Raw genomic sequence first — 16,934 nt, forward strand, 5'->3', positions numbered from 1 at the left:
GGCAAAGGTTGCTTAAAGGAGGTGATGGACTCGGAGCAGTGGAACAGAACTCTGCTCAGTATAGGGATATTGAATAAAAATCAGGAAGTTGCCTAATAAGGGTAACCGCTTAGACCAGTTTCACTGGACTAGTTACAGTGCTAGCAAGTCCACATTTTTTTTTTAAGTTTTATTCAAATGCAAGCTTCTGGTGTTACTGTAGGGTCTATGTTGTCACAGTGCATTGAGAAAAATTGCATAGGAACTGAACAGTAAAAACTGGACCCAAGAAATAAGTTTTTGGTGTGTGAAGTTGCTCATCTGTACTAGAACTAGATGTTGCTGTTTTTGTTTTGTTCTGTCTGTTTTATTGGTTTTTTTGTGGGTGGGGAAGGGAGAAGGTTGGTTGCTAACCCCAAAGCTGGGTGTTTTAGGTCAGGGATCCATTTTATCTGAATTCCCATGTTTATTTTGTGCAGCTGGCTTAAATAAAGGGGTTTGGTCTTCATTATCTCTAGAGTTCAGTGTTCATGAAAGTAGCTATGCTGATGTTCAGGTTTAGCACAGTAGAGCTGCCTCTTTGTCACCTTAAAGGAGTGTGATGCTCCCCGTGGGTTGCCAGGTTTGCGAGGCACCTCACTACCTCCTGCCTTTAGCATGATGAAGTCTTCTCTGTGCCTGTCATGGATCAGCTCCCTGAAACCGCCAGCCTCGTTCTCTCTGTATTGGTAATGATAGGCACACACCAACCCTGCAGTGTCCAGCCCCTTATCCACAGAACACTTACAGAATTAAGTGACCTGCAATTCCCAAGGGAACAGTACACACCAGCTTGTAAGATTCAACTCAAGACCATCACTGTGCTTAACACCACAGCACTTAGACATATTTGTCATGAAAACAAGAATAAGTTCATAATCAAAGAACAAAGACCCAAGTGCTAGTGAGTAAGAATTTTGGAAACAAATGGCTACATGTAAAACAAAATCATAACACACTTTCTAGAGACTAAACTTAACTAACAGGTTAACCTCCCACTTAAAGAAGCTTATCTCACCCAAAGTTCTTACCATCTTTTCAACCAAGCCTGGCTGAGATCCCTATTTCCATCAAGCAAACTCACTGTCCGTTTACTTCCTAAGTGAAGGGAGCTTTGGTACCTTTTTTGCCCCAAAATATAGTAGAGTAAGCCTTTGATCTGCACCCCCAGATAAGGATCCCCCTCTCCTGCTGTTTCTCTCTTCCTGTTAGTGTCTTTCTGAAGTTCCCATCAGCTCTTCAGTAGCATTTAACATAAAATGCTAATAGTTGCCCATTGTGAAAGAGACAATACTCAGTGTACATGTAAACAGATGGCTGAACACCTCTTGTCTGACAGAAACCCTGTTTTTCGTCTTTGCTGGTGACCAGTCCTGAGAAACAAGCTGTAAGAAAGATCATATTTTCAGGGTATCTATATAACTCCTTACACAACATTCGTAAATGCGTTCTGCGATGGTATTGACGACCAGTGTGACACCGGCTTTTGAGATCTCACATGACACGCATTGGGGAACTAGACTGTAGATGCCAGACCCAAGAGATCTTTGTAACTGCTCTGAACCCCCTTGCCAGTTGGCATTAAGAGGTTCTTGGGTTACAGAGAGGCTGGTGCACAGCTCCTATGAATTTTTTTTCTTCTCTCCACTACTTTTCTGCATTTATACAGACCTGGGCCCATGGCCTCCCAAGAAGTTAACTGGAAACAAATTATAGTCATTGTAGGATTTTTGCCTAATTTTCTAGTGCTCTTTCCTAAAGTTGTACCCATGCTTAGAGCTGTGACCAGAGTAATCAAAAAAAAAAAAAAAAAAAAAGTCCCAGTGGTTAGTGAGTGATAATGGGCTCCCTGTTGTCCATGTCCTAAATAGAAAGAACAGCTTAACTCTTTCCCATGGAGCCTCAGAGTTAGCACAGCAACTTAATTTTATATAAGCACCGAATCCCCACTCCTGTTTGGAGTCTCGTCAGAACAGTTCTATTTTTTGTTAATCAAGCACTGATACTTTAAAAAACCTCAAATAAAAACAAAATATCCCAAGCCTGCAATATAGTAAATATACAGAAAACGCTCACACTGCCTCTCAGTCACCAGACCAGATTGGTAGAGACAAAATCTATCTTTTGAGAGACTGTTAGATTCGGTGATGGGTGTAAAATGTATTCTCAGCCCAGGTCCTAGTGGGCAGATCCCCACATTGCCAAATTCCTGTCAAGGAACCCACTAAATATGGACAGGGTTTAGGACTTGGGGGGAAATTTTGTATTGCTACTTTCTTCCTTGTATCTGTTCCAGAGATCAATACTCCAGCTGTTTTCAATATACAAAAAAGCAATTCTGTATATGCTTTGTTAGAATGACCTTTTATTGTGCATTAGTATATGCTTGCTCTGAGGCGTGTGTGTGTGTGTCTGTGTGTCTGTCCACTGTAACATAGTATCTGAAGTAGGGAGGGGGCCTTCGCTCTATTTAAATATACCATCCATCTCCCAGGCTATCAAGCAGGCAACTTTCACCAACACCTATGCCTGTTGAAGGCATTTCCCAGGACCTTCACGGCTTTACCAGGCCAAACCACCCTCATCGGGCACACCATCCTGACAAAACCAGGAGAGGTAATCCACGAGGTGACGTGACCCCTCCCGCGTTGCATGTAGGAGGTGCTAGAGAAGGAGGTCCAGGTGATGGTGGACCTAAGGGTTATTGAACGGTCACAGAGCAAGTGGCACAACCCCATAGTACTCGTCCCAAAGCTGGAAAGGACCCTTTGCTTCTGCATCAATTTTCAGAAGGTCAATGCCTTCTCCAAATTCGATGCCTACCCAATGCCCCAGATTGACAAGCTGCTCAATTGACTGGGAGAGGCCCAGTACACCCTTGATCTCATCAAGAGTTATTGGCAAATCCCGCTTGATTCAGGATCAAGGGAAAAAAGAGCCTTTGTCACCCCAAGCAGACTCTATCAATTCATCTTGATACCCTTTGGCCTTCATGGCGCCCCTGAAACCTTCCAGCGACTAATGGGTCGCCTACTCCAGCCCCGCACTGAGTATGCCACCACTTATCTCGATGACGTGGTGGTATAAAGTCGTCACTGGGAGAACTGTCTAAAGCACGTAGCAACTGTTCTGAGGGCTCTCCCCAGGGAGACGGATAAATACTAAATACTAAAAATAGGGGTGGGGTGGGGTGAGGTGAGAGGTAATAGGCGCTGATATAAATACTACCATGGGATGATGCTTAAGGGATAGATACTCAAGAAATGCTCATTTACTTAAGGCTATCCCTGACAAAAGCATCTCTATCCCTCCCTTCCTCTGGTACACTTGCTGCTCAGGCTAAGATGTGGCTGAAGGTCTTTGCAGGTCTTTTAGTTTTTGCTGGTGAGGCATGATTAGCTACGTTGGTTTCAGTCTCCACAGTTAGCCAACCTTTTCATCTTGGCCTGACAGCCTATCATTACTTAGGGAGTGGGTGGATGTGCACATGACAAATCAGCACATTCTATATTGGCATCCTCTAGCCCAGCTTGCTAACAGATTAGCTAATAAACTTTCTCAACTGTTGACACTTCAAAAAAAAGTCAGAGAAACACCCATGGAACCAGAGTACAGGAAAGACACAGATGTGATACCATTCGCTCGCTCGCTCTATTTTATTTTGTTTTTTGGAGAGAGGGAAGAAGGTAGATCCTGGTAATAACTGCTGACTAAGCCTAAAGTTTATCTGTAGTTCTATGAGAAATAAGCAGCATGAACTTCTCAAAAAACAACAGTGCCAGACACGTCGGATCACTTTCTTAACAGAATTATACAATTAGAGGAAAAAGGTCATGCACTCAGTATAATAAATCTGGGTTTCAGTAAAGCATTTTATAAATTGTTTCATGAAATCACACTTGAAAAATCAAAATTCAAACTGGTGTGGACAGGATACTGCCATGGAGACTGGTCATTGTCCAAAGAATCTCATACAAGAGGTTGTGCTATATGACATATCAAATTCTGGAGAGGTGTCCAATGTCATATTGTCAGGTTTGGTATCAGGCTTGGTCTTAACACCTTCATGCAATGGCTGGCAAATTTCACTGACAATCTGTTTATCCCCTAACAATGAATGAAGAATCTATCTTTATATGATTATTGGAAGGGTGTAAGTGCTAAGCACCATATTCTTATCTATATTACACCAGTAAAAATAATTCCACTGAGTTAATGGAAAAGCCCCTACCACTACAAGACACGGATCCAGGTAGCTCAGTCGCACCTTTTGGGCTTGCCTCTTCCTGGACCAGAAAAGAACTCACACCATATTGGAGTAAGGGTCTGGCTTAGCCAGTCAGGACAGATCTAATCTTGCAACCCTTGGCTGTGGCCAGCTTGGCAAGGTTAAAAAAAAATTTCTGAGCACTTTGATCTCATTAATAGTTAGCTGTGATTCCCAGACGTCTTAATTGACTCATGTGTTGTCTGTCTTCAAGCAGCTGAATTGCAGACCAGAGACAGAAGGTACATTTTCACAACTCTTGGTGTGTTTGCCTCTCACATTTTATATGTTTGTTTCTTTTTGGAGAAGGAACAGGAATGGATTTTAATAGACCATAAGAACTGAGAGCCACCACCTACAAGAACAATTTCTATCATTTAAAACTTTCAAGCAAGGATTGTTCTCTTTAAACACTTGAACATTGTCCTCTATTTTCTCCCTTTGTACAGTCTTTTTAAAGAGTTGTTATTCATGAACATTATTGTTTCATGTGAGCACCAAATAAGGGTTTTAGGATTTATTAATTGCAAAGTCCTCAACAGTCCAAATGCCTCTTAATGTTCTGGCAATAACTATAAGGTACAGATGATAACCTCTTAAATACCCAGGCAGTCCTTGCAATACTGTCTCTCTTTTATTATTAACGAATATCGGCCAGACCCTTCAAAGGGATATGATTCAGACCCTAGAGGAAGGTCAAAAGAAAATTACCCAACTGTGAATTTTTGATATGTGATTGAGATATGACTGGAGTAAATTCTCCTTCAAATTCTGCTTCACTTTCTCCATCTTCAGCACTACTCCATATCATAGAAACTACCAAACTGGCTCAGATCTGTTGACCATCTAATCTTGTGTCCCATCTCTGAAAGTGGCCAGCATTCCATGCTGCAGAGGAGGAGCAAAAACTGGTGCAGTAGGTGTGACATACTGTCTGGAGTGAGCAAGAATACCAACCTCAGGGCAGATCATTACAAACCAGAGCACAAATCCCACACTGATTGTGAGTTCTATCATTTGATTTCACAACCAAGTAACAAGTGTAAACTCCTCAGGCACTATACAGTCTTAACTTAGAGCCACAGACAGTCCCCTTGGACATTCTGATCTATCTTGCCACCCAGGCAAGCTTAACTCTGTGATAGATTGTCTCTTTTACACAAAAGATCACAAAATATTCAGGTTACTCCCAGTCCCAAAGGACCAGTCACTTACCCCAGGTCAATTTGCACCCTAGATCTCACACCGAAGACATGGCTTGTAGCCAATCCTGTAACAAGCTAACTAAAGGTTTGTTAACTAGGAAAAAGAAGTGAGAGCTATTTACAAGGTTAAAGCAGGTAAGCATACACACACAAATGAGACACAATCTTAAGTTCAAAAGTTAACAGAAGCTTCTATAATAAGCAAGCTTTTATGTCGTTTGGGGCTAACCCAAGCCAAGCAGCTTGGGGATCTCTTGCTAATATTTACGAATCTTTGTCCCTCAGAGTCCAGACAGCATAAAGAGACTCTAATGTCTTCTGGTCACCTCAGGGATTTATTATCTCCACCTCCATAGAGCCCAAGCTGATAGGACAAGCACTTCGGCACATGGGTGGGTGGTGGGGGAGCAATCAACAAAGTCTTTGTTCCACAGTGGGCCATTGTGGAACAATAGTCCTTCCTGATAGCCAGGAGATAGCACCTCCTCTAGAAAACCAGTGTTTTGCATTAGGTGAAGTTTTTTTTTCCTATTTGGTTAGTTAACATAATTTCAGAACAGACATTTTACAGTTATGGAGCAAAGACTGAAATATCACCTTGTATAGCATGGGCTACAGATATAGTAAGTAGGATTAATACATGCAGCATCCTACAAGCATTTCATAAAGTCTAAACACTTCACACATTCTTTTTACACTAATATCTATCTGAACTATACTAACCCACAGGTAAGCCAGACTGGTTGCCAGCTATGCACTTGTTAGTGTTCAGTGAGGCCTGGGCCATTGGCATCGTCTGTCAGCGTCACAAGGCGGATGTTGGCTATTGTCTCCCAGGAAGGTTTCCTCCTAGTCCCTAATAAGAAGAGACCGGTTTAAATTCTGAAGCATGAGGTTTTTATAGCCGTTCCAAAATTTGTTAGCTGGAGTCGAAGAGAGATTGGACACTTTTATATGGATAAACAATATCCAGCATTATAGTTAAGCTAAAGTCTTGGCCCCAATGTCCTGTAACAATGACCTCCCACCGAGAGATCAAGTCCCTGCCCTTTTTCCCCGCCCCCAAAGTGAAATTGCCTCTCGATCTCCCACTTGTGTCCCCAGAGCTCCACAATCTTGCAATTGCTAGCCTACTTGGCAGTGGTGGTGTTCATGCACTCTGGCAGGCTCTGGTCCTGTCATTCGCTGCTGGGGCAATACTCAAAGCCTTCTGTGTTGTGCCATGACTACTGTTCCTTTATAAGTAGGCAGCAGTCAGAAAACGAACGGGTTCTGGATCTCTGGGGGACATGAGTGGTGCCACAGTAGGATGGTGGGACAAAGTTTTATTTACTTATGTTCTTTTTAAGAATTCATTGAGGGGGAGAAGGAAAGATACCTGCCCCAACGCTGTTTTGCTGGTGGACTTTACCACACGAACACCGCAGGGAGCAGGTCTGCTGGGTATGAAGATGTCATTTTTCAGTCACTTTTTCAAAGCAGATACACATTTTAATGAGCACCATTTTGGATCATTAGTACCAGACATGCTGCTGGAATCCCTCTTTGGGGCATGGAAGTATACTGAGAAGCCATTTTCTGTATTCCATTCCAGACAATGCCAATATCAGCTGCTTAGCACAGAGCTTCCTCAGGGCTCACATGGGAGGTTATGATATGTGCTAAGGCTCTTTTCCATATTGCTTTAGACTGAGCTCATGTATTATCCTTTTTAAATGCCATGGAAGATTTTCACAGCAAGGTGCTTTATAAATGAGCTTATATTATATTGTATTAGATGACCTGCTTATGCAAGATTGCTGCCAGAATGAAAGCAGACTTTACTTGTTAAACACTATTTTTTTAAATCTTCCTTAGGATGGATTTATAGACTTTTTGGAGTTTATAGCTGCAATAAATTTGGTTATACGAGGGAAAATCGACCAAAAGCTGAAATGGTATTTTAAGCTATATGATGCTGATGGCAACGGAACCATTGACAAAAAAGAACTCCTAAGCATATTCATGGTAAGCAAGTTATATACAGTAGCAAGTTCATTTAACGCAGCAAATTGCCTTTGGTGGAGTGATTTGCCCCGTAGCATAAATGATTCAACTACCGTTTACCAAATGTTTCTGGTTGGAAATGTTCTCGCCATTGTTTATGCTTGTTGAAGTACATGTATCTGAGTATTTTATTTCAAGCCTCATCCTACAGGTGTATCACTTGAGTCAAAGAGAAATACTATAAATCAGTTACTTACTGTGGAGAGATTATTTTGGTAAACTACACTATACAGAAGAACAGACCTGTACCAGCATAATGAATAGAGCTCATCAACATTTTCATAGAACAATGGCCTCTTCTCAAACTAAACTTTTTACACACAAAAAATGATGCTATCGCAATTTCCCAATTTTTGTTAAATTTTCCACAATATCAACTTTTATTGAAATAATATTCAAAACCGTTACATTGGTTTAAAAACCCAATTATCGGTAAGCAAATGCAGTTTTGGTAAATTTAATGACATTTTGTGGAAGAATCTCAAAACTATTGTGATATCATTTTTTATAAAAATTCAGAAAATTTCATGGAACCAAACAATTTCAAAATTATTTGCAAAATCATTTCCCCATTCAACCAACTCTGATTCATAATAATTTGCATTTAAATAGTTCCTTTCAATTAAAATGCCTGAAGGTGCTTTGAAAACTTATGGAACTGTCTTAAAAACAAATCAAAAGTATAGGAGGACTCTTTACAAACAGGTAGGACAAGTTTCTTGCTCCAAAGAGCATACAATATAAATGAAGACTCAACATGAGTCTTCTCCTGATTCATTGGTGCTGCCACTTAGTGGCTGGTATCTTTCAGAAGAGCTGAGACCCTTTTAAGGGCTACTACCAGAAAGGAGAGATGTGGTAGCTCGGTTAGTCATATGTTGGCAAGATGAAACTTGCTGGAGCTCATACTTCTGAGCTGCTCTGAAGAGAGGGAGAGGAGAGGCTGGCAGGCCCAGATTACTCACTGGTTCCATGTTGAACCTTACGCTTCTCTAATAGAGGTGTTACACCTCTTGTGTGCTGGGGAAACTAAGGTGCAGACTCTGTGAGTTGGCCTTTATCTAACCAGGGAAATTGCAATGGTTTAAATTAAACTCATTTTTAAACTGAGAGTTAAAGACAGCGCAGCCCCAGGTGTGGACATTCTTATTTCAGTTTGAATGTCTTACTTTAGCTTAACAATCCAGTTGCCAATTGATTTAACATAAACCAAAATAAATCACTTATGCCAAATAAGATTGTCCACATACTGGTTTGAATCAGCTTAACTATACCACTCACTTTGTGCAACAATAACCAAAGTCTTCGTTACACAGGAAAGCCGAACCAGTGTAAACCTAAGATGTGAATGTAAACTGATAAAGTCCTGCTCCCTTGCTGTAACCACTAAACCAGACTTAACTGTGATAGGGTGTACTACTTTCTACCCAAAGCTTCAGTAGGTTCATGTAGAATGCTAAAAATGGATGTAATTTGGAGTAAGATCAGATGAACGCAGACTAACTCATGTAGCTATTCTTAAAGACTGGCTATTAATTAAAGTATTGCCCATAAAATAGCTCAAGGCAAGGACAGTCATGGTCAGATTCCCACAGCAGATGCTGGATACGATACACTTTAAATTTTACATATTAAGATAAAAGTAATAATAAACTCTAACTTCTGATTTTTCTGTACCATTAGGAGTGTGGCAATATATATATCCATAGCTGGTTATATCACACAGCTAATTTGTTGAGCATATATATTTAATGAGTCTGTTGGCATCCTTTACAATGAAAGATAGGCTTCCTGATCCATACTTGGTGGCTTTAGCCCCTTGATACAGAGGCCCACCTTTTTGATTGATAGCATTTTACTTAACCTGAGGTGTTGAGTTGTCATCTCTGTCGCTGGATTGAATCTTGGGTGGCAGTGATTAGAGAGGAACACTAATCTTTCTACTTCATGATCAGCAAATATTTGTCCAATTACTGTTTTTTTTTGTTTGCAAAAATATTCATAGAAAACAAGTCTCACACATACTCCTGTGACTGCATGCAAATTTATGGGCATTTTGAAATGCCTGAGTCCTCTTTGCCTCTCCATAAGTGCCATCCAGTCAGTGAAGAGATTTACATGACCAATCACAAACAAATGATAATAGCTAATTGTTGCAAATAACCCATACACTGAAATATGTTCAGATACAATGCTTGGGATTTTTAGATTTTATTATTATTTATAAATTTGCAGGAGTCAATTGGGTTAAAATGTTCAACAAAATCTCTTTGGAGATGATTTAGGATGACCAGATGTCCCAATTGTATAGGGACAGTCCCAATATTTGGGTCTTTGTCTTATACCAGGGCCTATTACCTCTCACCTCACCCCACCCCTATTTTTCATATGTGCCAGCTGGTCACCCTATTTAGGAACAGAAAAAAACGGCTAAAATCCTAGCCTCAGTTCTTTTCTACCAGTGGATCAACAGCTACAGTAGTAACTTTAAAGCCTGATTCAGCAGATCCCTTATGCATTTACTAAGTGCGTTGTGGAACTGGAGTCTTAGGCATTATTAGTCGGCAGTACTTCTACATCACGTCACAACTGGCACTAAATGACAATCTTAGCAGAGAAGACTGTGACCGAATGGGACACCAATTTGCATTTTCACTCCTAGAGGTAAGTCCCTCCACCAACAAGAAAGTGGTAGAGAAGCTTCTGTTTAACTCAGCCAGAGGATAAGTAAAGGCCTTCAATATCCAGTCTGACATTTATTTGTGATTACTGAAAAAAATACATTTTTTTCAACAGAAAAGTTACATACATTTTCTCACCATGTTCATTCCACTGTGTAAAAAATAGTTGTTGTTTTTTAAAATTGCACAGAACAGTATGCATCGTCCAAACCCATAGAATTCTCTAGGGCAGGATACATGTGCTACTGTAGAATCTAAAGTGTGTTTCAGAACTGAGGTGTCACATGGTTTGAGAAGACCTTTTTAATGGTATGTAAATTAAGTCTATAATCCTTCAGGCTCTGTTATGATGATTAAATTTCCAATCCTCATGACTGAAGATTTACTTGAATTCATAGCTGTTTCTTTTAGTGGCTCAAGTGGATTGGTGTGCTGATATGTCACAGCCAAGTGCCTTAGTTGCTGCCACGCCGTTTCTTAGTTTGAGGGAGCAAACCCTGAAAACGCTTCCTTTATTTGTGTTTTCAGGCTATCCAGGCTATTAATGGCAACCAGAGTATGACTCCTGAAGAGTTCACAAACATGGTATTTCAGAAGATAGATGTAAACAATGATGGTAAGAGTCTGTACCTCTTCACTTGACTTTCTCATTGTTTTTTCTGGGAGGAATATGGGGAATATTGAATATATATTGTGACAGTCGGGCCAGATGGCTACAGGAGAGTAATAGAAGGCAGATATATTAGCCCCAGGTTAAGTAGGTCCCTTTTCCCTGGGTAAGGTAACAGGGAAGGTTCCAGAACAATCAGGAACCTTCTGGAGACAATTAAGACAGACAGGCTGATTAGAACACCTGCAGCCAATCAAGAAGCTGTTAAAATCAATTAAGGCAGGCTAATCAGGGCACCTGGGTTTAAAAAAGCTCACTTCAGTTTGTGGTGCGTGTGAGGAGCTGGGAGCAAGAAGCACTAGGAGCTGAGAGTGACAACACGGACTGTTGGAGGACTGAGGAATACAAGCATTATCAGACACCAGGAGGAAGGTCCTTTGGTGAGAATAAAGAAGGTGTTGGGAGGAAGCCATGGGGAAGTAGCCCAGGGAGTTGTAGCTGTCGCACAGCTGTTCCAGGAGGCACTCTAGACAGCTGCATTCCACAGGGCCCTGGGCTGGAACCCGGAGTAGAGGGCGGGCCCGGGTTCCCCCCAAATCTCCCAACTCCTGGTCAGACACAGGAGGAGTCGACCTGGACTGTGGTTTCAGAAAAACGGCCAAGCTGAGGGCTGCCGTGAAGCTCCAAGGCGAGCAAATCTGCCAATAAGCGCAAGACCCACCAAGGTAGAGGAGGAACTTTGTCACAATATGTACAAAAAGATTGAAGTGATGAGTAGTAGTAGGCCTGATTCTTCTCTCATTTACATGCATGATTTAAACTGTTGTATCAACTAGAGTATCATCAGGCCAATTGACTTTCATGCAAGTAATGGCTGTAAGGCCCCCATATTGTTTGTTTTTTTCTAAAATACTGTGCATCACAGGACAACATAGAATTAAAAATGCATTTGGAAACTAAAATCTTGATCCACCATTTGGAGTTGGGGCAAATGTTTATAATATGAAGTAGTCAAACTTCTTCATTATCTGGGCCACATCTTAATAGTGTCTTGTAGTCACATCTCCTGCCAGTGGTGATCATGAAGACCACATCTCCCTCCCATTCACAATCACATAACATCTGTGTGACTATTACCACAATTGCTTACAAATCAGCAATATTAGGAAAATACTGTATAGCAAAGTCATGCCTTATCAGGTTTTTATTGTATAGCTATTGGTACCTAACGTTTACTTTCTAAAATAACCTGTGTGCAGTATTTACAGATCATAAATAGTATCCCCTTGGATGCACTTTTCCTGTCACTTGGCTCATCTTTTGTCAGAACTCAGATTCCAGGCTCCAAATGTCAATGTTCTGGACTCTACAATCAATCGTATTGTTATGCTTAATTTTGTTTCTGTTTTGAATGTCTATTCATTACAAAAAATATGTATTTGAGCTAGACCTGCAACTAAAAATATAATATCACTAGCCTGTCTCTATCAGTCAGGTGGCATGATGTGAATTCGAATGTGCTCTCAGGCAACCACTCCTCGTGATGCCCCCATGTTCCCTCCAAGGTTAGTCCCTTCTCAGACAGTGACAATGGATAAGCTGTAAGGGAACAGGGTTCCCCCAGCTTGAGAAGAGGAGCCATCTCTTTCCCGCCCCTCCCACCCCCCGATTTTAGCCAAGAAGGGAAGCTGTGCTCTCCCTGCATTTAATCCCTGTAGGACACAGAGAAATGTTGAATGATGCCTTTCCTCATATTAAAATAGGAATAATTCATGGTTGTGGGTTGATAATGAAAGCAGTTCTTATGCAGGCGAAATTCCTATTGAGTTCAGTGAGAGTTAAGCGTATGATTGCCTGGACTGACTGGCCCTCTGGAGTCCCAATCAGTGAGGATCTCTTGATGTAACCCCCTATTCCCTCCCTCCCTCCTACTTATAATTAAAATATTCTCACCTTCAAATAGTTGAGTGTTCATACAACTGTTATAAACTTGGACAGGTTGCCTGGCGGTGGGGAGGAGGTAGTTCAGGGCAAACTGGTTGGGGACAGAGGGAGGATTGACTTGAGCAGGCCAGTATGAAGGATGGGAAGTGCAGAAAGAGAGGAAAAGATGTAGCAGGTAGTGTGAAAAGGCAACAGCCAAAGGGTTCCACCTTGTAGTATACCCAAGCCAAGGGCAGGCTACAGGCACGGGGATGAGAGGTAGCAGAAGTGTCTGGGACTGAAAAGGGGATCAACCCAGAGGAAGTGGGACAGCATGAAAGAAGCCCAGGATACTGGCTCAGCTCCCATTTCACACATTGATTATATAATGATGTTGTGATCTACGGAGGAGGAGTGAAGACCATGCACAGGACTCCAACTCTCTGCCTCCCTGAAAGGCCCCCTTCCAGTGTGAGGCCCCCTGAATGGCAGTTTCTGCAGCCTGCCAGACCATGTTCTGCCAATGGGGGCCTTTTCACTTGGTCATCAGCTTATTCATGAGGCTACCCAATAATACAATGTAGACTATTCATGTAAGACAAGGGTGGAAATGCTCTTTGCAGACTGTAGTATACTGAATATTTACCTTTATATACGGTTCTAGAGCGGACACTGACTGACTAAACTGCATCAACACACCTGAGACTGGCCTTTGACTTTGTTGCGGAAGGCTATGAGAGGAAATTTGATGTTTCTCCTGTTCCTGGTAGAAGGTGTACATTGGTTTTCAAAGATGTGTTTTAACTTCCAAGGCTTTATAGGATTATGGGGTCCCCCAAACAGCAGAGCTCCAAATGACCACTTCTGTTGCTTATAAGGGTTTTCCTGATGAGATCACTAAGCACCACTGGGTTCTTTTACTGCACATGATAATGCAGTGGGTTCATTGTAGTGTGGCTATCTGAATACACAGGAAGAGTTATAACACAATGGACAGCATAATTCAGGATTCTGTTGCTTTAAAATCTAATGCCAACTGGTCAATTTTCAACAGTAGGGCTAGGGAGAGTAAATGAAGTGTAATCACGGAATTTTCAAAAAAGCCTAAGTGTTAGGAGCACGGGTCCCATTGAAAGTCAGTGAAACTTGTGGTCCCAAATCACTGGGCTCTCTTGAAAATCCTACACTGAATTCTTAAAATTCATTCCTATATTTCTGTTGTTAATTAAACTGATTTATGTACCAACTGGACTGTAATCAGTAACCCATAGCAAAAAGAATCTGTAAATAACATTGAAACCATACCAGGATTCGAGCCTAGTATTTTGGAGGAGGTGCTCCAGTGCTTCTGATGGTAGACAATCAGACTAAAAGTAAACTGCTTATTCTGAGTTCTGATAGCTGCATCTCAACACTGTCTTTAAGTAATTCTGGTGTTCAGCACAGACTCTGGAAATCTGGAGCACTTCACATGAGTCTGTCATTATCTAATCAGCATTTGTCCTCTGAGTATCCAGTTACAACACAGGCTTCAAATACATCAGGACTAATTACTACAGCTGAAAATAGATGTCGCTGTGCAGCCGGCTAACTGTAAACACCATAGTTTGGAGGAGCTTGCCTGCATAAGTGTTATCATTTCCTTTATAGGGCTGTGCGGTTAAGTTTCGCCTTTATGCAGCTTTCACTAGTGGCCTTTTTCCACCCAGGAAATGCAGAGCATTCACAGCTGCCGTTGACTTCAGTGAGAGTTGTGGTTGATTAGCTCCTCTGTTAACAGACAAAAACTACCTATGATCTGATTTTCAGAGTTTGAAATAAAACAGGCAGGGTAGGCAATGCCAGTTCCATACTCCCAGTGATCTTTGTTCAGATCTTGAGTGAGACAGAACAGGAAAACAACAAGGGACCCAACTCACAGAAAATAGCCATCCCTTGGGTGTTGTGTTAATTTAGATGGACTCTATGGATCCAAAGAGTCAAAGGAGTTAACATATCCCAGTCACTGCCCAACATTAAACCATGTTAAACAAGATTCGGGGTTTGGTATACAGGCACCTCAGCTTGCCTAGTGCCATGGTAAACACATCATTAACAATCGTTTAACATTTATTAAAGATACAGGAAAAAAGGAAAAACAGTCCAAGCCTTTGAAGTGTGAGATATTAAGTAAGGCTTTCATTTCAACAACATCCCTTGTTCCCTTTCCCTTTAGCTGTAGAAAGCTTTTAAAAGAAAACCCTTTGTTTGACAGTCTTTTAGATGGTATTAAAGATGGTAACAACTGCCCTTTTTGGGGAAAAGAGAAGTTAGTTGAAATCGACTGGAGTTGCCGTTGTGAAGTTGGATCCCATTTCCCGATAGACAAACACACTAGAGGGGAGAGAAAAGAACAGCAAAGATAGAAAATGCAGCTTTTATCTCTGGTGTTGACTTTCACTTGCAACCTCACTTCTGGAAAAACACAGGCATGGCACATGGTCTGTTGAGCCACTCCAAGACCTGGCAAACCAGTACCTGTATCAGGCTGCTAGGGCATTGCTTTTAGCTGCCTTTCTGGTCACAGGTTTACAGTGGTATTGCAAAATGGCCAGCTAAGCCAGACTCTTATTAGAGAGAAGGAAAAAGGAGAAGGATAGGAAAGAGAAGAAATAAGGTGTCGCAGGAAAAGGATAAACAAGGGGACTGGGGAGGAGGGAAGGTGACAGTCTTTCACAGTCCAGGTGTTTGGGATTTGACCAGAGTCAGTGGAGGTGGTGATGTCATCTTATTTTCTCTGAAGGCCCGGTCTGGTCGAGACACTTCTCTGGATCAGGTTGACAAATGCCCAACAGTATTACAGTAGATCCCGGGGTCCCTGGAGATGGTGGGAGTGTTAGCCATGATGGGTAAGCTCACTGCAGAGGTTGTCAGTAGACAGCTTCTTTTCTGCTTCTCTCCTAATTTACCTCCAAAAGTCTTTTCTTTTAAGACTCCCAAAAGGGATTGATGGACAGAATAGCTCATCCTCTCGTTATTTTGTCCACCAATTAGGCCTAATTTCTGACACATCGGTTTTGATTCACTGATTTCCAGTCCCACATTTCTCTTGTTTACCAGGCATGATCTTGACACATTCCTTGAGTTATATCAGTAGGCCTTTTTGTTTGGACTAATTCCATCTTTCTGTTTCCCTTTTGCACCTTTTCCCATCAACATTTATTGTTATAGGTTATTGTGACATTTTATAAACTTTAATCCATTTTCCCACAGTGATGCTCACAAGTGGGGTAAATTTGTAAGCCCAATTATTACAACAGGGCTAAGAGGGATCTAATAACCTCTGGCCTCCAGTTTCTAAACTGTATTTTATTTCATTTTAGGGGAACTGACATTAGAAGAGTTTATCAATGGTGTGGAAAGCGACGCGAGCCTCTTGGAACTGATTTCAAAAAGTTTTGACCTTTCCAATGTACTTAAAGTCATACAAAGTGGGAGGCGGCATAGCATCTGAGGTTTTCTGACCCTGAGTGATACCATGGATACCGAGTGATACCATGGATATTGCAGGGAAGATAATATTTAGTACTTTCACAGAGCTTTAAATCTTCCAAGCTTTGCATAGACAGTCATTGACGTCAAACTCCAGAAATAATTGTCACTTCAGAGATTTCACCCTTGACTCCATACCTTTCTTTCTTTCTTGTCAATGGATGCAGCAGCCACTGAACATGAAACTTTATCCACACACAATAGTAAATCTATTTGCTGCAGTACTACCAGCCTCTCTGATCACTATCAACACCATTCTGAATAATGGGTCAGCACTGACAACAGTACAAAAATTAACCTTTGCAGAAGACCTTGAGCTAATGTATTGCTTCTTTTAAGTACAGGTTGTTTAACCTGCAATTTACAATGTGGTGATAAACCATTAGATAGGATTGGCTTCTATCTGGATCAATCAAGAATGAAGCATGGTTTGTATTAACTTAACATTTGCACTAATCAGTGCTTAAAATAGGAGTGGATTATCCGCAAAACACCTCAATCAGCTTACTGTGCCAGAGATAAACATCCATTTGGAAAAGCTGTTCTCGGTTTTATTACATCTGTAAATTAAAATGACTTAATGCTTTGATATTCAATGGGGGGCTTATTAAACCTAGTTTTCTTCTCACCTTAATCTTAATGCAACCATTAAT

The 16,934-nt window shown here is 41.3% G+C and overlaps 1 protein-coding gene across 1 annotated transcript in view; it reads left to right on the forward strand.

Moving 5' to 3' along the window:
- Nucleotides 1-16,243, forward strand: part of GUCA1C (guanylate cyclase activator 1C) — a 35,815-nt gene extending 19,572 nt beyond the window's left edge. The window contains exons 2-4 of the mRNA XM_074947135.1: nucleotides 7,348-7,497; nucleotides 10,746-10,833; nucleotides 16,113-16,243. Of these exons, the coding sequence (XP_074803236.1) occupies nucleotides 7,348-7,497; nucleotides 10,746-10,833; nucleotides 16,113-16,243 (369 nt within the window). The remainder of the gene's footprint in view (nucleotides 1-7,347; nucleotides 7,498-10,745; nucleotides 10,834-16,112) is intronic.
- Nucleotides 16,244-16,934: the final 691 nt, after the last annotated feature.

The sequence above is a fragment of the Natator depressus genome, chromosome 1 (assembly GCF_965152275.1).
Source record: "Natator depressus isolate rNatDep1 chromosome 1, rNatDep2.hap1, whole genome shotgun sequence".
In the NCBI taxonomy this organism is placed as follows: domain Eukaryota; kingdom Metazoa; phylum Chordata; order Testudines; family Cheloniidae; genus Natator; species Natator depressus.